Source organism: Akebia trifoliata, chromosome 6 (genome assembly GCF_017979445.1).
Source record: "Akebia trifoliata isolate Shusen 1 chromosome 6, ASM1797944v1, whole genome shotgun sequence".
NCBI classification, from domain to species: Eukaryota; Viridiplantae; Streptophyta; class Magnoliopsida; order Ranunculales; family Lardizabalaceae; genus Akebia; species Akebia trifoliata.
In genome coordinates, this window is record NC_141380.1 from 278,239 (window position 1) to 302,272 (window position 24,034).

The 24,034-nt window shown below is 36.1% G+C and overlaps 1 protein-coding gene across 2 annotated transcripts; it reads left to right on the forward strand.

Annotated features, from left to right (window-relative positions):
• The first annotated feature begins 1,391 nt into the window (after window positions 1–1,391).
• On the forward strand, window positions 1,392–22,318 carry LOC147399345 (RING-finger, DEAD-like helicase, PHD and SNF2 domain-containing protein). 2 transcript variants are annotated; one of them, XM_086444654.1, is made up of 21 exons: window positions 1,392–1,614; window positions 2,068–2,878; window positions 2,962–3,168; window positions 3,727–3,788; window positions 4,073–4,577; window positions 5,708–5,908; window positions 6,772–7,027; window positions 9,252–9,492; window positions 9,580–9,749; window positions 9,830–10,447; window positions 12,352–12,518; window positions 12,978–13,194; window positions 13,304–13,510; window positions 14,405–14,521; window positions 14,780–15,022; window positions 15,651–15,858; window positions 16,476–16,693; window positions 17,029–17,180; window positions 19,191–19,440; window positions 20,291–20,581; window positions 21,847–22,318. In XM_086444654.1, the coding sequence occupies exons 2-20, from the start codon at window positions 2,070–2,072 to the stop codon at window positions 20,543–20,545; spliced, it is 5,103 nt and encodes a 1,700-aa protein (XP_086300780.1). In that variant the 5' UTR covers window positions 1,392–1,614; window positions 2,068–2,069; the 3' UTR covers window positions 20,546–20,581; window positions 21,847–22,318. The 2 variants fall into 2 exon arrangements, with proteins under 2 accessions (XP_086300780.1, XP_086300781.1); XM_086444655.1 differs by lacking the exon at window positions 5,708–5,908.
• Window positions 22,319–24,034: the final 1,716 nt, after the last annotated feature.

The window sequence follows — 24,034 nt, forward strand, 5'->3', positions numbered from 1 at the left end:
AGGGTTTTTTAGGCCCCACTTACCAAGATGCATAATGCTCTTTGATCAGGTCTGGAAGATCTTGATCCATTGACTCTTCTGCTCTAGTTGATGTTTCCTTGTTTTTGCTCTAGGTGGTGAAGTCAGATCCGAGCTTTTGGTGATGTGGATGAAGAAGGACGAGGCCCGAGTATGATACTTGCCAATGATTATCCAAAAGTCAAGTTAAAAATTAGAATGATGCTAATGAAGAAATCTAGAATTTAGGTAGTTTAGAAAAGACGATGAACATTATATCTCAGAAAGAAGATTTGTGTTAAACTTGCTTTCGCCTTTCAAAATTTTGAACCCTTTTCCTTACTTCGAGCATGAGTTTTATAACCTCGAGTTTGGACACATGTCACCACATGACTTGTCCAAGTGTACAAGTCGAGTAGGTCATAAGCTGGTTAGAACAAGTGGCTACGTTCTCAGGTTCTACTCATAAGCCTTATTAATGTTAGCACTTGAGTTTGATAAAAAAAAAATATCCTGATACATTAATTGATGAGTTGAATCGATTTTTTCATTTTGGGGTTGGTGAGTTAGGGCATGTCGTTGTTAGTTTAGTTCTAATAAGTATTAATGGATATTGTATTAAATGTGAATATTTCCATCTTTAGTTATAATTTAGACCGCCTTGAATTCTTTATCTTATTGTATTCGAGATAATAGCTTGGATGTTATTGTTTCTTTTATACCTTGGTGAGTATCTCTTACAGATGCTTGGGTCGGTTTTGCAATAATTTATTATGGGGACACACATAAATTCTCTAGGTTGTAATCAAAATAGACTCCATAGCCAATATTATCTTTAAATGCATAGTTACAATGGTGTTTCTATAATTTTTCTAGTATAGATGTATGGGTGCCCCCAACTGTATTCTTTCATCATTGACATCCATGGTATAGTTGAGATACTTTTTTTTATTTTTATTACAAACACAAAGAGAAGTAGAGGAAGATATTGAAATGAATATCAATAACAATTGAGATGATGAAATTGAAAATAATATAATGAATGCCTCTATCTTAAAATGCTTGATCATTATGTGAATTAGGAGATCTAAAACATTGACTCGTGAATGGATGTATAGAGTGACAATATAAAAACATTGGACTGACCATTTTGTAAAAATTGGAATGGGCCAATTTTTTGTGAATATAATCTCTATGGTGAGGAGATCACGATAACAAAAAAAAAAAAAATTAGTTCATTCTAAAACTTGAAATCCCGTCATGATTTATAAGTTAAGTGAAACCTCCAACCATACTCACAAAATATTTACCATTCCAAAACTTATAACCATAAGATCCCACCCTTGTATATATTTTTGTTTTTTGTTTTTTAAAAGTTAATCAAGCTATACTGTTCGTTGGATCGCCGGATACGTGGATATTTGGCGCTGGCCTCGCAGCTGAAGCCTATAAACGCCACGAAAAAACCTCGAGAGCAAAAGAACAAAATACATCCATAACCATAACACCTCTCTCTCGTTTTCTCTCTCTCTCTCTGAAATTCCAGTCAACATAGAATGCTCAAATTCTCCCAACCTGAGCTTTGAAGACAAATCACAAAAATCTATCGAATTTCAGGTTAGAATCAAATTATTCATATATTTGTTCTTAAATCATCGACCTTTATACATGCCATTCAATAGTTTCCCACTCTCTGGTCTGATGCCTTTCCCAGTTTATGAAAATATATTTATATTTATTTATTTACTTATTTTAAGTCCAACCCAATTCTTCAGTCAACCTTCCTCTTTCAAGTTCCATGTAACCATTTTCATGTCTAATTTGGAAGTCTGGAGCGAAGTTTAGTGTTGTGCAGTCTACAATGGATAATATCCAGTTGTCATCTTTGTTTCTTTCCCCCCTTTGTTTTATTTTTTTAAGAAAACCATACTTTCAGTTTAAATCTCGTTGGTTCATTCGAATTCCGTTACTTATAATCAATATTTGAGAAGCTTTTGAAAGTTGAAATTTTATGTTTGGATTTGTTAGAATTCTGAATAAGTTTTAATATCATTTTCAATTTGCATGTAGTGATGGGTAGAAAGAAACAGGCTCGACCACACAGGTCGGGAGGAATATTAGTGAACATTGGTAGTTCTGAGGGGAAACCAGAGAACTTTAATGGCAATGAAACCACAGATGCACAAATTAAAGAAGAAGCTAGTGATTCTAGTCGATTCGTGGAAATTGATAAGAGTCATTGGACTTCGGACGAGCACCTCGACATTGCAGAAGTTGTTGTCACGGATTCGATGTGTAGAGAAGGGTTTTCGGGGTTGACCGAGGATTGTTATCAGGATTCTAAGTTTTCTTTTCGGTTTCGATTGCGCAACCTAGAGGACTACGAGGATCAGCTTAGATTTGGTCATTGGCCTGTGATCCCCAACAGTGATATCTTTTTGGAGTTGTTAGATAAATGTGAGTTGGAGGATAAGGTGATGGACTCTATAATTTTTTCAGGGAGTTTTGATGGTCCGGATGAGGGCGTTTCCGGTCTTGTTTATTTGGTTAGTCGGAAGATGTTGATGGTGAGGCCAATTATGGAAACAAGAGTTTTGGAGGATGTTTCAACTCTTAGGGTGAGGGTCGAGATACTTAAGAGTACTTTTGATGCATGCGAGTCACTTTTGGAGAACACCAGGCAACTATGGAAAAAGAGTATGATGAGTGTCATGACTTGGTTGCGACCTGAAGTTACGACTCAGGAGACAAAGTATAGAATTAATAATTCCGAGGTCATGGAGCTTGATCCACATATGCAGACGGGAGCCACTGTTTCTTTAGCAAGAAAGCATACTAGGTTTGATGTTTCTGGATTCTACGAAGCCATTAAGCCGTCCAAGTGAGTTCTAGTATTTATAGAACTAAACCTTTTATTCGGCAAATACTTGTTTTTCTCTCACAAGTATCACGTCTTGCTTACAGAGGGGAGCCAATGCTGGAGGACGAACTTCCTGACTTGCTTCCTGAACTGAGACCATACCAGCGGCGTGCAGCTTATTGGATGGTTCAAAGAGAGAAAGGGGCCTTTGGGAATTGGGGAGAAAGGGATCAAATTCAGTTCTATAGGCCTCTTTGTGTACCTGTGGATTTCCTTCACACACATTCTAAAATGTTCTACAATCCATTCAGGTATGATTTTCACCGTACTTTTGACAATTTTCTGGTTGGCAAATGGCTAGCACTTCATTTTGCTTTTGGAATTTAATATTCAGATATTTTACATTTTCCTGATCACGTCATCTCTGGAAATTACTTCCACAAAAACCGGACCCTTTACTTGTAAAAAATAAAAGGGACCCATTTTTGCGAGGTCCAAATCATTGAAAATCCAGATTCTCTCTGATAATCCTGTGGCCTCCATATCATGAGTGTACCTAATGCTGTTACTCCGAAACATCCATATTTAACCTCTCACTAACCATCGTTGCAAATGTAAATATCATGTTGATTACATTTTCGTGGGAATTTTTTTTTTTGTTTGATAAATAATATTTTTCATAAGGATTGTAAGGGTTTTTTCCCTTTTTATTATCAAGATAGATTTCATGTTCTTAAACTTTGCTTTTCCCAACATTTTATTTCCATGCAATTATGGTGATTTTTTTTGAAAGAAAAATTATCTCTTACTTGCTTCATGGAACTGTATTACCATCTTCATTTACTCATGTTGGTTACATTTCATTCCAGTGGAAATGTTTCGTTGCTCCCAGAATCATCATCGTCATATGTGTCTGGTGGGATCCTTGCTGGTAAGCTTCATTGTTTATTTAGATAAAAACTTGCATCACTTCTTGAGATTTCACAAAATGATAAAATCATTAATCCCTAGTCAGAAATTGGATTTATCTTACCAGAAATTTAACTTTTTAATTTCTCATTTACACTTATGTAAGTTTTTGACATTCTTAGTATGATGCTTTATCTTTTCTTATGGTGCTGTATTGCTTACATTCGTTTGAGGTAGTAAACCTGGTCTAATCTGACATGTCTTTATTTGCTTTAACCATGATTCAACATGATTTAATTATCTCAGATGAGATGGGTCTGGGTAAAACTGTTGAACTGCTTGCTTGCATCTTTGCTCACCGTAAGTCAACATCTGAAGGCGGTATCATTTCTGACAATGAAACCCAAGGTAGTGGAGGTCAGACAAATATCCCGAAAAGACTGAAAAGAGAACGTGTCGAGTGTATATGTGGGGCTGTGACTGAAAGCCCCAAATATAAAGGATTATGGGTACAGTGTGATATTTGTGATGCTTGGCAACACGCAGATTGTGTTGGTTACTCACCGGCTGGAAAATCTTCAGAATCTCAAAAAGCTTCCATGAGAAGAAGTCAAAAAAATGATTCGTCTGTAAAGTTATGGAAACACTTGAAAAAGAAAGATGCTAATAACATAATTGAGGTGGATGGAAATCATAATTGTTCGCTGTGCTTGGAATTGATCCAAGCTGCTCACTCTCCAGTTACCACGGGTGCAACTCTTATAGTGTGTCCATCTTCAATATTACACCAATGGCACTCTGAAATCATCCGGTATGATCTTTACGTTTTCTCCTACCATCTTTGTTACTCAGCAAATAATAGCATCTTTTTTAAGTGCATTAAATTCATTATGCTGTTCTTTTTGGCTATCCTTCTTTTTAGAATTTTCTATATGTATATGGTCATGAACATTCAAGTCCAGCTACCAAAAATAGCTCGATTTACCAAAACTTAGGATCCCGTGTTATCTGAGAAATTTATCTGATGCTTAGGATCTTAGTTTTAGTTAGTGGGAGCAACAGAGTAAAAGCTGTGGTTTGAAGAGAGTCGGGAATTCAGAGCTACTAGGAATATAATGTGAAATATCACATAGAATTTACAAAATATGACATTTTAATTTAATAAAAATACAATAACTCTACATCTTTCTAACTGTTTTAGTGCAGATGTATTTCTAATGTATCTAGGCTCCTAATATAATAAAGAACTACAAATAGTACAAATTAAAAGCCGCAAGCAATTGATAGATGGACTCTTGAAATGGGAGCCTGGATGAGAATTCATGATAGGAATGGCAGCTAAATTTAAAAACTTCCTTCAAATAAGCTTAAGAGAAATGGTGAGAACATTTCTTTTTCTTCCTTTAATTGTAACTAATTGACAAAAATGGAAATTTATCTACTTAGTTGCAGGAAACTTCTACCTGGGTGTCGCTTCCATTCCTTATGTTGCTCCTGCTCCCACTTCTTAAGATAATTGTAGTAAAAATGGCTTGCAAAAGTAACTTCCATACCACTACACCCGAGTCCCTGTCGGACCCACTCCAACTTTATGTAACCAAGTGCCATAGAAGCAGGCCCTAAATGATACTCATCTCTGAAGGAAACATTAACGAGAAACTCGATTTCTGGCTATGGACAGTCTTGGAAAAGATTAGACGAGACATTTCCGTCACTCCTTGGTGGCATCACATTTTCATTTAATATTTATTTGTTTTTCCGCCAAGGTTGGTTGCTTGTACTGTTTCCCAATTTCAAATAGGAAATTGTTCAAATGATATTTTCAACCAAAGCACACTACTCAAATTATTGCACACTGAGAAATTGTTTTGTTTTTTTGCTATTACAATTGAAACATCACATTTTGCAGATGGAGCTTACTTATTATGTTTTTTATCCTAGTCATACAAGACCAGGTTCTCTCAGAATTTGTGTTTACGAAGGTGTAGGAAAAGCTTCCCTTTCAGCCACATCTGCAATGGATATTAACGAACTTATTGATGTTGATATTGTCTTAACAACGTATGATGTTTTGAAAGAGGACCTATCTCACGATGTTGATAGGCATGAAGGAGATCGCCGCTTAATGAGATTCAAGAAGAGGTTCCTTCACAGAATTCCTTTTTTTCTTTTTTAAACTTCTGACCTGGATTTTTGTTTCAATAACCACAAATGTTTTGGTGGTTCTAGTTTAAAAATGGATAATTACTTCAGTATATAAGCTACAAATACTATGGGATGTTGCTTTCAACAGGCACTTAAGGAGTTTTTTGTAGCAGCAACATTTATATTTGAGCTGTTTACATTTATAGTACCTTTCTTGTTATGTTTTCAAATTCCCAATGCATGATTGCTCCAAAATGCACATCATTCAATTGGAGAAGCTTCTTCAAAATCTTTGTAAGATTTTTGTAATCTTGCTGTTCCCTGAACACTTACTGTCATTTGATCATTCTGTTTGCCTTGAAGTAGTTTTTTAAGCCTTCAATCGTACTATTTGTAGTCTTTAAGTATTACACTGATTTCTTCTTCTTCTATTTTGTTTTGTTTTGTTTTTTGTTTTTTTTTTTGACTCCAACAATGGGAGCTTGATTGACCTTCAATCAACTTTTGCGAATGGTCTACTCATTAAGTGTTGCCTATACAAAAAAAGTCATTAAGCATCTCCTTTGATACTTCATAATAATATTATTTTCATGTTCACTTGCATGATCTTTTTTTTTTTTTTTTCCTTTTTTGGCGGTGTGTGTGTGTGTGTGTGTGTGGGGGGGGGGGGGGGGGGTGTTAAAATGAACGTACGTTATTTTATAGTCATACCTTTGTCTAAAATGTGATAGGCTGTGCTTAAATGATTTTGTTCAAGTTTTATTTTGGGCCACTTGCAAATTGGGGTGTTTCTTTAAGTGGACTATCCAAAATATTTCTATGTAAATGATTTTCCCTTAAGAGTTGTCAATTTTTTGTAGGTATCCGGTCATTCCAACTTTGCTTACTAGAATATTCTGGTTGAGGATTTGTTTGGATGAGGCTCAAATGGTAGAGAGTAATGGAGCTGCTGCGCCAGAAATGGCATTGCGTCTACATGCTAAGTATCGTTGGTGTATTACAGGGACTCCCATACAACGTAGGCTTGAAGACTTGTATGGACTTTTGAGATTCCTCAATGCAAGTCCTTTCGAAGTCCATAGGTGGTGGCTTGAAGTTATTCGGGATCCATATGAGGTAATATAGAATTATTTTATGTCTTACCCCCCCGGTCTTCTTACAACTACTTGCAAAGTGGTTTTTTGTAAATGTGTGTGATATATTTTTATTACTTGTTTCTATAGTAGGTTTTAACCTTGCAAACTTAAGCTTTTGCTTGGTTCCAGGTCTGGTTTACAATGTTATCTATTTAGTTGAATGTTCGGTGAATTTAATACAAATGACGTACATGTGTATAATTTGTGTTTTAAGTTTGTAGAATTGAGTTTTCTTGAGTGTCCCCTTTGTATTGTTTCTTTTCGTTGGTCTTCTTGACTGCCTTAATGAGATGATATTTTTACTGATAAAAAAAAAAAAAAAAAAAAAAATTAGTGTTTTAAGGAACTCAAGGCATATACAAGGTGGTATCCCTCTTAAGAGGTGAGGCATAATAATTTTTATATTATAACAATTTTAGAAAAGAACTTATTTTTTTGGATAAATAAAAAGAAAATGAAAGAATCAAATATAATCAATGAGAAAAGAACAAATAATCTTGTCATCTTTTTGATGATTTACCTTAGCTTTTGATAATTTTGAAGTCAAGTCTTCTGCTATTGAGAGCGAGTTCATATTTGCTTCCACTTTCTCCATCCACGTTCCTTTGGGTCTTCCTCTTGCTCTTTTAAGACCTTCAACTAGAATGTTTCTTCTAATTGGGGTTGTAATCAGCCTTCATTGAACATGCCTAAACCATTTTAGCCCACTTTCTCTTATTGGAGCTATTTTTACATTTTTATAAACTGGAAAAATGAGATCCTAGTAATAGTTTTACAAGTTGTTACACCAAAGGTCATGTAATACTTTGTTTAATATTTAATGGATTCTAGGAATTTGTACGAAGCAACTAAACAAAGTTGGATGGGAAATTTGATCACTATGAACGTATCTCCTAAATGGGAAAAGTAGGGCAATAAAGTTAGCTTTGGGGTACCTTGTGGAAATAAGTGAGAACAACAATAAAGCCTTATTCCAAAGGTTGGGGGGAGGGGTTATTTTGCAGAAAGAAGTGATAACAACAATAAAACCTTATCCCAAAGATTGGGGTTGGTTAAGAAGTGAGATCAAATAAATAAATCAACTTCAGCCTGTTGAGTTTAGTCCCACATCGGACACAAATTGCCTTAGTCTCTCTCCTTATAAGCTCCTGGGCCTTTCCACTCATAGCCAATTGGTTCTGAGTTGGACTGCCAAATTTATCATAGTATCAGAGCGGGTCTTTCTCTCCTCCACATCACCCAGTTCATATCTCCACGCGCTTTGGCTCAATCTGGACCACACGGGTGGGGGCGTGTTGAGTTTAGTCCCACATCAGACGCAAATTGCCTTGTTTGTCTCCTTATAAGCTCCTGGGCCTCTCCACTCATAGCCAATTGGTTCTGAATTGGACCCCCAAATTTATCACAGCCTTGGGCAAGGTGGGGTTTCTCTTTCAAATGGTCAAAGAGATTGCTTTGCAGTATTGCTCCCTTTGCGGTTTGTTGGGGAATCTGGAACGTAACCGTCGCTTCTTCAAAGGGAAACTAGTTGATTATGTCAATTATGATTATTTTGTTTTATTGGTGCAAGGTCTTCAAAGAATCCTTCGGAGATTTTGTGGGTAGATAGGATTGGTTTTGTTGTATAGCTGACCCTTAGTTGCTCTTGTTTTTGTATTTCTTTGTTCTTGTAGCTGGTCATCTCAACCATCTTTTCCCTAATGAATTTTTTATTTATAAAAATAAAATAAAAATACCAGGCTCGATCCTTGCACTTGACCTCAGGCATTTTGAGGCATGATTTTGTAAAACGGCTTACAATAGTTTGGAGAAGAATTTGAAGGGTAGAAAAAAATAATCTGAAATCAAAGAGTTAAATTCTGCAGACACTGATCCTTGGCTGTCAGGAAAGAGCTTCCTTGTTCTCAACTGGGTGCACCTCGAGGCTTATGCCTGTCACACTTTTAAAAGCACTTGTCCTCTGTTCTTATGAATGCTAAACTTCATATTTTCAGTGCAAATACGCCTGCCGCAGGCCTACATTTAATTCTTGCTCTACATCCTAGGATTTATATTTAGATTCTTCATAGATAGTATTTTTTCAGATTTTCTCTAGAAACATAGCCTGGCTATTCCTACCCTTTTGTATTCATTGAAGCTGCTTGTGGATCCTACTTTCCTTGATTTTACCCCTATTTCCTAATTTCCCCCCCTTCCCTTTTCAGAGAAGGGAACCGGGAGCTATGGAATTTGCACACAAGTTCTTTAAGCAACTAATGTGGCGTTCATCTAAAGTACATGTGGCAGACGAGTTACAGCTGCCCCCACAGGAGGAGTGGGTGTCCCGACTTTCTTTCTCACCAGTTGAGGCACACTTTTACCAGAGGCAACATGAAACTTGTGTGAGTTATGCCCGTGAAGTTATTGCAAGTTTTAAGGATGATATTCATAAAAGGAAAGTCCAAGGTAATACATAATTTTCATGCTAATTTTAATTACTAAAGAAAAATTGGTCAGTTCATTTAATTTCTTACCATGCCTATTCCTATCCAGGTTCTGAATCATTGGATGCTTCATGTGATCATATTCTTACCCATAACGAGGCCTCAAAATTGCTGCACTCACTCTTGAAGCTGCGCCAAGCCTGCTGCCATCCTCAAGTAGGGAGTTCTGGATTGCGTTCTATGCAACAGTCTCCAATGACCATGGAGGATATTTTAGGAGTGAGTTTCACAGAAGAACTTTGCAGATCCTAGCTGTGTACCTATATCAATTGGTTCTTTTCGTTTTGTTGTTTGTGTAGGTTCTCGTAGGTAAAACCAAGGTAGAAGGAGAGGAAGCTCTCAGGAAATCAGTTGTTGCATTGAATGGGCTTGCAGGGATAGCTATGATTGAGCAGGATTTTTGTCGAGCGGCATCACTGTACAAAGAAGCACTGAATTTAGCTGAAGAGCACTCAGATGATTTTCGCTTGGACCCTTTGTTGAATCTTCACATTCATCATAATCTGGCTGAGATACTCCCAGTTACATCAAATTATTCACAAAAATGCCAGTCAATGGTAGGACAATTCCCTGAAAACCCTGAAGAAAAAGCCTTCAGATTGTCTGGAGCTGACAAGTTTGATCAATACTATGTGAAGAGACGGAAGATTAACAAGGGGAGCACTTCAGATTCAACTGTCGAGGATGGGAATCTAGAACATCAGGAGAAACTAATTGATTTTACTTCTGAACAATTAGTGGTTGGTGCAAAGGGGGAAAAGGGTACGGAATATGATACTCGGCCCCAAGTATCATCAAGATCCCTTAATGATGGTTGTTTGAGAACAACATGTGAAAATATTAGACAGAAGTACTTGTCTGTATTCATTTCCAAGCTATCCTTGGCTCAGCAAGAATTTAGAAATTCATATATGCAGGTATGTTTCTCTTTAATCTTGATTTAATAGCATGTTTACCATGTTCCATGTATTTCAAATACAATTATTTGCATTCCTGAGAGTATGTAGCATCTCCCTTGAAATCTGACATTTCCTAAGCTCACACATTAAATTGCAAATGTGTCCATCTTCAACCATATTTTCTTATTAAAAAAAAAAATCTTCTACCATGTTCACTTCTAAAACTTGAGATTGCCTAAGCTCACGTATTAAATTGCACATCTGACTTTGATCAGTTCGTAACCTACACCGTTGAATATGCTCTCTAATCTGTGGCAAGAACTAGTTCTGATATCACTTGATGCTAGGGGGACCGATGCTATCTAGCTAGAACAATGAAATAGAGATGTAAGGAAAATAACCTGGATCACCGTTGAAACAAATATTTCTTAGGGGAAAAAACTAGGAAAAACCTTTTTGATGGGTAAATCTAGGAAAAATTTCATGCAGGGTTGCTAATCCAAGCAATCCTAGATGAACAAAATGAATCCAAAGGCAAAACTTCATTAATAATTAAAAAATCTCCCTTAAATGCTCTCATAACATATATGTAAATAAAACTCTAGAACCTAACGTAGGACTTAAGACAAATATCAACCGTCCATCTGAACTGACTTAAATATTTTTCTAATAATGATTTAAGTGCCCCCAAATCTTTTCACTACTGTTACACCTAATCTAACGACTGTTTGTAGGCACCGTGGGATTGAGATATCCTGGACCTCTTTTTTCGTCATCTTTTTGTTGTAGATCAAAACACTATTGATATTAATCACTGGTGATTTCATTTAAAAGACCGTGTCAGATGACCATTTAAAAAATCTTTGTCCTAGGTAGCTTCCATAAAGTGAAATGCAAGGATTGAATGAAGAAGTGCCCTTTAGGGGTCTATATCCATGCACAAGCATCTTCTTTTTTATCAGAATAAAAGCCTCTTCCAATCTATTTATAGTTTGATAAAATCCTCTTATCTAGTGGTTCATTGGGACTCTTCAATATGTCTGATGTCGGAAGTCGGAACACATTTCTTTCGTTCCTTCCATTCATTAGTGAGCAGAGCACCTTCTTGGAAGCAAGAGAAGAAGCCTAGTAAATAGAACATCGAATTGTTCCTCCCCTCCATGAATTGAGCCAGTTCTTTGATTTGCCAGCTACTTGTTTCATGACTTTTATTTGAGCTGTAGATCCTACTCTGGAGACAGAAATACCCATGCTAAAACGTTGAGTGTTCTGATCATTTGGAAAAAAAGATTGATATTTGGAAAATGGATATTGCTTGCCATGCCAAAATGTTGAGTACTCAGATCATTTGCAATTGGGGATGTATGTAATGTCAAAAATAACCTGTAAAATGAACTTGTTGACTTCTTAAATGTTTTAATGCTCTAAGTTGTTACTCACATATGACTTTTTTTTTTTTTTTTTTTAATTGGCTTTTTCAGTTTATCATATGATTAATATGCTGTATATAGTATGTGCATAGGTGGTTCTCACTTCTCACCATGTTTTTCTTTAATTGAAGCTCTACTACTCTATAATTGAATTGAATATAGTCATGAAAATGAATAAATAATTTCTCCAGTGACTGAATTAAGTTTTCATCCTCAAGTTTCATTTGACTGAAAAATCTACAGCCTTATTTTGTCGTCCTGTGTTTTTTTCTTTTATAGTTGCTTTCTGAATTGAAGAGTCATGAACATTAACCAATAATCTCATCAATAACTGACTCAATTTGTCGTTCGTCAAGTTTCAGTTGACTGACAAATCTACATCCTTATTTTGTTGTCCTGTGATTTGTCATTTCTAGTTTCATCCTGAAATTATTTTCAATTATTTTTGACAATTTTTAGTTGGTGTCTACAATGTTTTTCATGCCCCTGCAGGTATGTAATGCGCTTAATGAGCAAAAAAATCAGCATATAAATTGGTGGTTGGAAACCCTTGATCATGTAGAGCAGAACAATGATTCCTCAAATGAATTGATTAGAAAAGTTAGTGAGGCTGTTTCTGGAACTTTGAACAGTTCCAAGTCATCGAGAATTGCTTCAAGGTTAGTTGTTAGTTCTCATTTTTTGGTTGCTTGTGTAATTTGTAAGAATGAATGGTCACATGAATTGGTATTTAACATGGACGTTGTTGTCTGATAGAGCAACCTTGAGAAGACCAATCTAGACACGTCCATACAACTGTATTAGTATAAAATATTTTTGTTATACATAAATCAGATGATTTTTTATTTAAAAAAAATGGAAAGAATTATATGAGATTATTAAAGGAAAGTATTTCCGTGCACTATAAAGCTCTGCAATGACTTTATAAATGTGAGTAGATTTAGCTGAGTGTAACTAATAAATTAGCGTACAGTGGGAAAAGCCGACCCTATTTTAGAGATCCTCATACATAAAAAGATTCTTGCCTTCACTTGTGGTAGAAATGACCTCTTATAACAATGAATGGATTTTATTTTTGTGTAAGCATGTGTCTACTTTGTGTCTGGGTCTTAATCCAGGTTTCGAAGTGTAAGTGGTCTGAAGTATTTAATCCAGGCTAGTCTGGATACATTGGAAACCTCTAGACAAGCGTTACTGGATCTAATTTTGGAAATTGACAAGACAATGGAGAAACCAAGGGATGAAGATGTTGTGCGTGTGAGATATTGTCGAAATTGCCAAAATAATGGTGACGGTCCTATCTGTGTTCTCTGTGAACTGGATGAGTTATTTCAGGTCAGCTACTTGATTTGTTTTTAACTCTAGATATTTGACTACCAAATGATTTTGAATTCTTGTTTTTATTTTTTTTTTTTTTTTTAATTTATCACCCTTCTTTCTTCAGGTATATGAGGCTAGGCTATTTCGTCTTACAAAAGGAGGTGATGGAGAGGTGATTGCATCAGCTGAGGAGGCGGTTGACTTGCAAAAGAAGAGGTCTGCGTTGAATCGTTTCTATTGGTCTTTATCACATCCCAATAAAGACTCAACTTCATCCATTGTTAGCAATGAAGAGAATAAAAAACAGAGGGATGTCAGGGCAAAAGTTGTGGTTAGTTCCTTACCCCCATCCAATTTTCTATTTGTCAAGGGTTAGTTTCAATTTACATGTGTCATTTAATATGTGTGATAAAATCTAGTGTAGCTAAGTGCAGACCCAAAGAGCAGTCACTACAACAGCATAAGTGTACATATTGGGTGAATATAGGGGGGGTCTCACTTTGGAAATCTCCTACACCAAAAACCAGATTAAATGACTCTAATTGTTCATATTGTTGATGTTTTGAACAATTTTTTTTGACAACCTTGGGCTTATAGATATTTGAGCATCCTGCATTTGAAGCACCTCGTATTTATCAGAAAAGGAACGAAAGTAGGGCCAAATTAGCCTAAACATTTAATTTAGGTTCTGAACTCCATACACGCATTGGACGATATCAATATAATTGGTGATCCAGAGTGCTCAAATGTTTAGCCACCCTAATATTGGACATTTGAAATGTCCCACAACATGTTCATTTGATGGAGGGACTTCATTTTTTAACTGTCACATTCGTGATGTAGAAGCATCAAGAGTCTCATGCATTTTAAATAGCGCCCTGAATGCTCTCTCTTGTCAAAAAATTTGATTCATTACTCTTCTCATTGTATATTGATGCTAGACAATGGATTGTGGCCAATACAACATTTGAATAACCGGCATGAACCAGAAGTCACAGAAGAATCTCCAATCATTTGTGTGCTAATGTGCTGTTAGAATCATGCTTACATCGTGAAATAATCTTTCTGTAATCTGATTTGAGTTTAATGCCATATTATTGCTTCCAAGAATCTCTAGTTTCTATTTTATCTTAACTAACTGACAATCAAAACAAAGATTATATGACAAACTTCGTTCTAGTTGGTCATTTTCCTTGTGGTGATATTGTTCACATATCTGTGAAAGGTTTCAAGATCTCCTTCAGAATTGGAGATAGTCCTTGGGGTTATGAAGAGTTACGCCAAAGCACTGCTAGGGAAAGAGGGTATGTCAGCAGCTGCAAAGCAGCTACTTCTTTTTGAGGTATAACTTTCCCTGTGCTCTTTCTGTATTGTGGGGTGTTATGCACTATTGCTTTTATTGTCATAATCCTCTTTGCTAATTATTATATATATAACTGAATTATGTCAAATATTGAGACTATGTTACTCTACATAATTTCTTTGTACTTACCTTTTTGTATTTGATCATCCATTTTAATTGTGTAATCATAGTTATTTATTTCATATTTCTAGATTGCATGCTTGACGTCTCTTTCGAAATCTGCTTATTTTGGTTCAGGCTATGCGCAAGGAGTATGTGCAAACAAGATCCTTGGCAACTGCTCAAGCGCAAATTCTGTGTGCTCATGATGAAATTAAGATGGCAACATCACGGTTACGCCTAAGAGATACCAAGAATGATACTTCTATCGACGCATTAAGTTCAGAAGAACTAGTTACAGCTAATGTGCAATTCTCTAGTGAAAATTTTATGTCCTTATCCCAGTTATCACGTATTAAAGGGCAACTTCGTTATTTAAAGGTACTAATATGTATTCTTTCTCAACTTTTATTGTATACTTTGAACTTTCTTCAAGATACTACCATTGTTAGTTGTTGCATAATGAGGATTGCTAAGGTACTCAGAGGATGACTACCAAATGGTTGTACCTAATAATCAGTGCGAAATATTGGCCACTTCTGTAGCGATTTGTCTTAAGGACTCTTGTCTCGACCATTATCTCTCTTTTTTTTTTTTGAATTTCTTATTAGTATTTTTTTTTACGGTCAGCTGGGGGCACATATGGGAGGGTGGAATCCACCATTCAGTAGGCTGATCATAGGAGATTTCATGAGACAAAGATCTATCCAAGAATGAGTGTAAAATCTGAAGTCTATTCATGGAAAGTTATCTGTGTTTCTTTTAACTATTCAAACTTTTTTCTTTGTAGATTGGATGATTTGGATCATATGGTTGGGTGATGTCTAGTGTAGGGAGATCTCCTTAAGTGATGGTCCATCGTGCATTTGGATGTTTTGAATAGACCTTTATGATCTACCTTGGGGAAACCTTAAGCTTACCTTTTATGTAGTTAGTTTCTCAAAATAGTTCTTAATATGTATGAACTTATTTTGGTGCATCCGGAGTACTTACAACAAATTCTTTCCAGGGACTGGTTCTTTCTAAACAAAAAGCACCGGTGGACGCACCTGATTCATCCATGGACATAGATACAGATAACTCATCAGCTGCTTCTCTTATGAGAGAGCAAGGTGAATACATGTCTACGGCTGATGATGAAACCTGCCCAGTTTGTCATGAAAGTCTCAGCAACGAGAAGATGGTATTTCAGTGTGGGCATGTTACTTGCTGTAGATGTAAGTTCCTTGAACACATTAAAATCACTTATCTATCTTTTGTTGCTAATCCCAAATGCCAAGTACTTGAAACTAGGTATCCATTTTATAGACCGTGAAGGACTAGTAGCAGCAACCTTGTCAGGGTTGTATGACCTAGCATTCAATGAGACCCACCAACCTTGGTTGTAGTAATAGTGGGGATTAGTTTTTAAAATTTGGACATCCAATCTATCTCATTCTTATGGATGAGCCGAAGAAATACAATGGAGGATGAAAATTTAAGTCTATGAGTTAGTCTTGCTCAATTTTAGGTTAGCTGCAGGAAATATCCTAGGCAGGATCCTTGAAGTGATGAAAACTGCCTTGTGTGTGCAGCATGCGTATTGCAATGCTGTTTTAGACCATCCTTACACCATGTGGCAATACTCTATCTCCCCTTAAAAAATAATACAAATATACATGTATGCATAATTGGGTGAAGTGGAATTTAACACGTGACATTAATTTTGTAACCTTCACGTCATTAACCACTAGGGCACTAGATCGGCCCCACTTTTATACTAACAATTACTTGTTGACAAGAAGGGATTGTACCCTCTTCTTCATTCTGATGATCTCTAATTACTGCACTGCAGGTTTGGTTGCATTGACAGAGAAGAGATTTTTTTCTCATGGAAAGTCTCGAGATAAATGGGTTATGTGCCCAACGTGTCGACAACATACATGTGTTGGGAATATTGCCTATGCTGATGATAGACAAAACAAAGCCTATAATTCTGTTATGCCAAGTACATTCCAGGGTCATGAAAAGACTGAAGCTTCTATAGATGTTGAAGGTTCATATGGAACGAAGGTTTGTCTTCCCATTTGAACCTTTTATTTAACTTATCACTGAAAATGATAAGTTTGATTGAAATGAACAGCAACTTTTATATACATACATATAGAAATACACACACACACACGTTTGAAGTGATATTTCATGTTGGTTCCTAAACTATAGTCTTCATAAAAGTCTTGAATTTAGTGGTCTTGACAGTACCTTTTACTAGATCCATCATGTGCTGTCCAGCTTTGGCTACAACTTTCCTTCTTTTGTCTTAAGTTTACTTGTGAGTTAAGTTATTATAATATTTGATAAAGTAGTCTTAAACTTTCTACACTGGATTTTGTTCATATGTAATGAAGATTGAAGCAGTCACGAGGAGAATCCTGTGGATCAAGGCTACTGACTCAAAAGCAAAAGTTCTTGTCTTCTCAAGTTGGAATGATGTTCTTGACGTGTTGGAGCATGCTTTGTCTGCTAATCATATCAGTTATATCAGAATGAAAGGAGGCAGGTATGTATGTCTAGTGAAGAGTCGATTCTGGTAAATCAATCTGTGCTGCTTCTGTGGTGTCTGTGGGAATGTCAATGGGTTGGTTCCTGTTCAGGTATCAATGTATCTGAAACCAAAACGTTTTTATGTTCAACAGTTTTGGTCCTTGTATTGGATGCGCCAAGGACAGGAAACGACAAATATCCCAGTTCCCTATCAGATATTGTATACCTATTGGATTACAAAATGTTTAAAAAAAAAAAAAAGCTTTCTTAGGAGAAACCTAACTTCCTTGCTACTGTTACTTATGCTGGTTCCAGCTCCAATTTGCTTCAGGTGCCAATACACCTATTACCTGAAGTTAATATAGTCCAAAGGTTCTGGTTCATGTTGGTTTCGTTCCTGGAACTGAAACAGATAGTCTTCAAACCGGGATAATCTGTTCCTTTTCCAATCGAGCATCGTTAAGTGGCCGTCCATTGGCATTCCCAGATGTCTGATGAGCTCAAGAACTGCCTATTTTAGGAATAATATCCCTGATTTCCTGGCACCTGTTGGTTGGACGTAAGGAAAATTTGTTGACAGGATGATATATATTTGCACACCTGCATGGGATAGAAACCACCAATTTAGGCCTTGTGTAGGAGATATCATACACCGAAATGGTTCCCAGTTAGAGAATCCCAGCCATGTATCACATTCTTTTGGATTGCCAAAGAAGCTTGGTGAAAGCTGAAAGATCCAAAGAGAATCTTGTAGTTACTATCATCCAGTTGGGTTGATTTTTGGCTCTTGAAATATCATTTAGGTGGGACTCATCAAATACTGGCTGCCAGACTCTTGTATGTGCTCCACTTGTACTGTGCATATAATGTGTAGCCTGTAGCATATTTAAGAAACTTTTTTCAACATGGAACTCGCCGGAGCCACCTAGTAGAGGTTTGGAAATATGGTCTTCTGAGGCTGAAGCTATTGGTTTAGAATCCTCTATTTTGATAAACAAAAGAGTATATGGTTAGTGGCTAGTGTGTGAAGGGGGGTTTGAACCTGGGTTACCACTTACCAACTTAATGAGCTGGCACCCTCAAGTTTTATGACTCAGCTGCAATTTCCCTCTGGCTTGGATTTCACTTAGCTGAACTTCCTATTCCATATATTTTCAAGAAAAATTTCCATTGTAACATTTTCAAGTTGCATTTTGGGCTCACACTCAGTTAATCTGCCGTGGAAATATAAATAAATCCTATTTCTTTAGATATGAGGTCTTGTGGGTCCAGATGGTCATGTTTTCAATCATATTGGTTAACTTGATATATCTCTTCTTAAAGTGTGTCATGTTGCTTCAGACTAAATGTGGCTGAAGTTTTAAATTAAGAAGCATCTCCTACTAAGCTTGAGCCTTGGTATGGTAACGCAATACTCAACTTGGAGTTAAACTTGCCTCGAGATGAATTGATTTGTCAAATCTACTCAACTTTCAGAGTTTTTTCTTGTTATCTATTAAAAAAAAAAAGAATAGTTTTTTGCTTGTTCAAGAAAGTGTTCTAGAGGATAATCCATTTATCCATTTTTTTTCTTTTTTAAATTGGATTTAATTTTTTGTTTCAATTTTTGGAGTGCAGGATTAAGAATTCCTAACTATAAGGGGTTTAAGTCTTAATGAGCCTTACAAATCTCAATTTATTTCTTCCATGAAACTATTTGAGTTTGAGTTCTTGATTTAATATCCGGAGTGTACGATTGAGAGAATTTGAGACACATAAAGTCTTGCTTCTGTTGAATAGTTCCTCCAGTTGTGCTTAATCATCCTATCCTACCACAAAGGTTGTCAGCAGGGGCAACACATTGTTGGACCCCACTTAAAAGATCTCAGAACCACAAATTAGTCTAATCAGATGGCCCTAACCATCTAGTATATGAAAGTCATGTGGAACATTGTTTGAAGGTCCCTAAAATCTCTATTTTTTGGATGGTTAAGCTGATTTATGTGTTAGTTCTTTTCTGAAATTGATCTGGGTATTGAAACAACAGGAAATCACATGTTGCAGTCACACAGTTCAAAGGACAGAAAACCACTGCAAATGGGACTCTTCAACCAGAAACGAAATCCTTTCAAGTGCTATTACTCTTAATTCGACATGGAGCCAATGGTCTTAATCTCTTAGAAGCACAACACGTCATTCTTATAGAGCCACTTCTCAATCCTGCTGCAGAAGCACAAGCAATTAACAGGGTCCACCGAATTGGACAGGAAAAAATGACACTTGTTCATCGTTTTATAGTAAGTAAAATGGTTATATCTGGTCTCTAAGAATATAATCATTCTCACTTGAGGATTGGAGTTATATTTACCTATTCTATATATCTCTTTCTTGAGAAAGTACATGTAGGGTCCTGACAGTCTTATTTGGTGGTTTCCGCGTAGGAGAGACCCTAGGCCTGGAGTCAATCCCCATTGGGTGATTCCTGGCCATTTGATAAATGGGTGTTTTTTGGACTTACCCATAAATTCTTACACTGGTTGGAGAACTGAAACAAAACACATGGATAGAATCTTCTGAATGCAAATCATATTTGATCTGTAAGGCATTCTATTGTAGGATCCATCATTGGCTAGTCAGCATTGTTGAGCTTGTGCAATATGCGTACAATATAGATCCATTAGTTCACAGTACAACATTAACCTTCTCATCATCTTAACAGCAATTCCAGACTAGTCTTTTAACTCTATGCCATACTTTTGAGGCCCAGATCATTGAAAGACGAGTCTTTTTTTTTTTCAATGTTCAAAAATCAGTCTTGACTGAGAAAGAGGCCATCTGATTTCGTGATTCAACTCCAAGCCAATCACAAGCTTCCTGATTCGATTAAAAATGGCATTGAGTTACATAATGTCTTGTAAATTGAATATTCTCTTGGAGGACCTTTTACAGAATTTTCTGCTTGGAACACCTTCGGACCAAGCTTTTCAATGTCTTCTGAGCCAATTAATAAATTTCAAGTTTTTCATCACTACTTGTTTTTTGTTCTTCTCTCTTTTTCTGTTGCAAGTGTTAAGAGGTTGGTTGAATTGCAAATTATGCATGCATGAACTTCTTTTGTGATTGATTATCATCTTTTTCCAATGGTAGGTAAAAGATACTGTTGAAGAAAGCATTTACAAACTGAATAGAAGCAGGACCACCAACACAATCATCAGTGGAAACACCAAGAATCAAGATCAGCCAGTTTTAACGCTCAAAGATGTTGAGTCCTTGTTTTCTTCCGCAGCGCCTGCTATGCCAATGGAAAATGAAAGCAATCCAATTGGAAGTTTAATGCATTTACCTCCTGCTGTTGCTGCTGCCCTAGCTGCCGAGAGGAGATGGAAGGAGGGCACAGTATGATTTTCCATGAGTAGGGCATCTTTCAGGATCAGGAAGGTAAGTACAACCAGGCTATGTGTAAGCTTCTTTGTATTCATATGTGTATATCTATCTTGCTCGTGTTGAGTTTGAGTTTAGTCCCACATCGGACACTCATTGCCTTGTCTCTCTCCTTATAAGCTCCTGGGCCTCTCCACTCATTGCCAATTGGTTTTGAGTTGGACCCCCAAATTTATCATGGTATCAGAGCGGGCCTTTCTCCCTCCATGTCACCCAGTTCATATTTCCATGTGCTTTGGCCCAATCCGGCCCACACGTGTGGGGGCGTGTTGAGTTTGAGTTTAGTCCCACATCGGAAACTCATTGCCTTGTCTCTCTCCTTATAAGCTCCTAGGCCTCTCCACTCATTCATTGCCAATTGGTTTTGAGTTGGACCCCCAAATTTATCAGCTCATGCAATTTGTGTATTGTGCATGAGCGTGCTGCATGTGTCTGTGTTGATACACATAGTAGTATATTGGAATGTGTACCATTTGAAGACACTTGTACATAATACTATTATGAAGGCAACAATAAGTTTGTTTAAAACTTGTCCACTTTATTCCATAAGATTCCCTGTGATCTCTTTGACTGAGAATGATAAAAGCATCTTTCACTGAGAAGAACCACCACACCTGATCCCCACAGCTGATAAAGCTTTTGTTATGCCACAACTTGTCAAGTGGCAGCCTTTCATTAGAGATTGGATTTCTGCCAAGAATATCTTACACTATGGTTTGACATTTCTTATGGGAATCCCACACTTAAACAATATTCTTGTCATTTTATTGAAATTTATGTCAAATTTGGAATTTTTTTTTTGTTTTTTTTTTATAAGTATAAAGATTTTATTAATATCAAAAGAACAAAAGTACAAAGGGGGGCCGAGAGAGCCTCCGAGAATGAAAGCAAACACAGGAAAGACAAAAACAAGAGCTTGCTAATTACATAAGCTATCCCATTTAAAAACAAAGTCCTCAAACGAAAATCCGGAGAAGTCCTTGCTTAACTTTGTCTGGTCTAGGTTTTCCTTGTGAGTGTGAATGATCAGAATTAGATCTTTGTTTCACATGTAGTTTAATGGACACAATTAGATGATTGAGGACAGATCATTTTGGCATATGGGTATATTAGTGTCTTCTGTCAAGTTGTTGAAATGGAAAATGCGCAAATGTTCTCTTTTTCTTTCTTCTCTCTTCTCTCTCTCCCTCTCCATTTTTTTGAAAAAGGAAGTCTCCAATTAATTTTTTTTTTTTACTCAATTGCTTATGCTATTGTCACAGGATCAGCATTTGGGCATTCCATTAAGTATCTTGCAAAGGTGGAGAGGAGAGGAAACAAAAGAATGTAGGTTTGCAACTCATCACATATTTATGGAGGTGATTACACAGTCAAGTACCACTATGATGGACACTGGTTCTTGTGCTATTCGGTTCAAGAGCTCATCAATCTGGTGGAATTTTGGTGGTTCTAATAAGTGAAAATCATATCAAATTTCTTTCCTCATGATGATCAATACTAGTTATGAAGTGAATCTCGTGTTACATTGAATCTAATGGATGCTGCTCATCGATTTGCAAAAGCATAGCATGCACGGAGATGTTCTAAAAGCTGATTTTGATCGACATTTTATTTAAATATAAACTAATTTATTCTTGTAAATACGAAAATGATGAACCTTGTTTATTCTCTGTAAGCATAATTTCAGAGACTGACATTACAGGTTCCAATATTATCCTAATTTAATTTGCTGAATAGGGAATGTTGTGCATCCATCATCATTTTTCCACTTGATGTTACACCCTATATTTCCACGTAATGGATCAATCTGAACTGTTAAATCAATGTGCTTCCTCTAATGGATTATTGTTTGGGAGGGCTGTGGGAACATATCTATTGGACTGAATTAAAAGTTTTGGTCTTTGAGATCATTGATTTAATATGTTAGAAGTATTTTAGTCTTTAGTTGATTAAAGTAAGGATATTATTATTCAAAAATTATCTTTAGCATCCAATCCTGATCAAAAGATAAGTTGCTCTAAAAGAGAAAAATCAATAAATAAATAAAAAGAAAAAAAAGAAAAAGAGCCTTGCTACTATGACAAAGCAACACTCAAAATAGCATTGATTGTCCTTCAATCTATGGCAATTATCTTGAGAAAAAAAAATAATAACTTGTATCTAGAGAAAAAACATCAGTGAGTGTATTTGAGTAAGATTATCTTTACTATTATAACGAGAGGAGGAGTAGAATTGGTTGGACATCAAAATTTGAGTGGTCATAAATACCCTTGTTTTTACATTTAAATTTAATATAATCAGGGTTATTTTGGTAAAAAGGAAGAAAATTGCAATACACAATTGTTGCTTAATTTTCAAAATTACAATACATTCTTTTTTTTTTTTAATCATGTAACCTTTAAAATCCCTTTAATCAATATTTTAGATTTACAAATAAGCCCATTATACATGTGCATTTGCACATGCCACTTTCTAATTCTATTTTTAAAAAAGAAAAATAAAAAAAAATGAGACTAACTAGTTGCACGTCACTAGTAGTTGGTTGCACACCAACATTACAAAAAACCTTTTTTTGTAATCTCTATTTGATCAACTAATTACACTTCATTATCAATAACATTAAGATTTAGGATTATTCATCTTCTCATGACTTTGTCTTCTTCATTCGTGTAAATTGTACATATGATTGTTGTATAATCAAGTATTACTTAAATTACTAAAACCAACACTAATTTCCGTGAACATGATTGAAGAAGAATAGGGTAAAAAAAAAAAAAAAAAATGAAGGAATGCAATATTTTATTTTGAGTGCAGCCATCAAAATGAAGAGTAATGGAAAAAAATTGAAGTGATGAAGTACAATTGGTCGTGGTTGGTGTGCAACTAGTCGAAAAAAAAAACTATAAGGATTGGATGAAGTGTCACATGTTCTTGAACAACTAAATTTTGTATTTGGGTAGAAGTCGAAGACCAAGACCCTCACGACACCTTCTCCACCTGTATGTAGAAGAGTTGACTTTTCTATCCAATTGAGCATTTAACACGTACACGTGTCTCAACTAAACTAATAATTCGAATTTAATTAATAAATAAGCAATGTGTCCCTGGAAGGAAAAATGAATCTTTCGGAATCTTTCAACGATCCTTTCCTCCCATCTCATCAGCCAATCAGAATGTGTCCTTCCTTGGATGGTCAATTAAACCGTCTTTCAAATGCGTGCACTTACAGCAAGCAATTTTCACCTCTTATCCAACACGTGTTTTCTTCAGAAATGCAACACGTGGCATCACATGCGACCGCTTCTCCTACCCTGAAATTATATATATATTTGCATCCAATACCATACACAAGTTTTAAACATGGAAATCGGTTCTCTATACTTTTCTTCTTCTTCTCTCAATCCTCACAAACTTTCTTCACTACTTATCCGCCCAAGCCCAAGCCCAAGC

Coding starts and splice junctions, on each gene's coding strand:
- LOC147399345 (XM_086444654.1), top strand. CDS start 2,070: ATGGGTAGAAAGAAACAGGCTCGACCACACAGGTCGGGAGGAATATTA. Junction 5,909..6,771: donor TTAATGAGATTCAAGAAGAG/GTTCCTTCACAG, acceptor AATTTTTTGTAG/GTATCCGGTCATTCCAACTT. Junction 19,441..20,290: donor CACTTGTTCATCGTTTTATA/GTAAGTAAAATG, acceptor TTCCAATGGTAG/GTAAAAGATACTGTTGAAGA.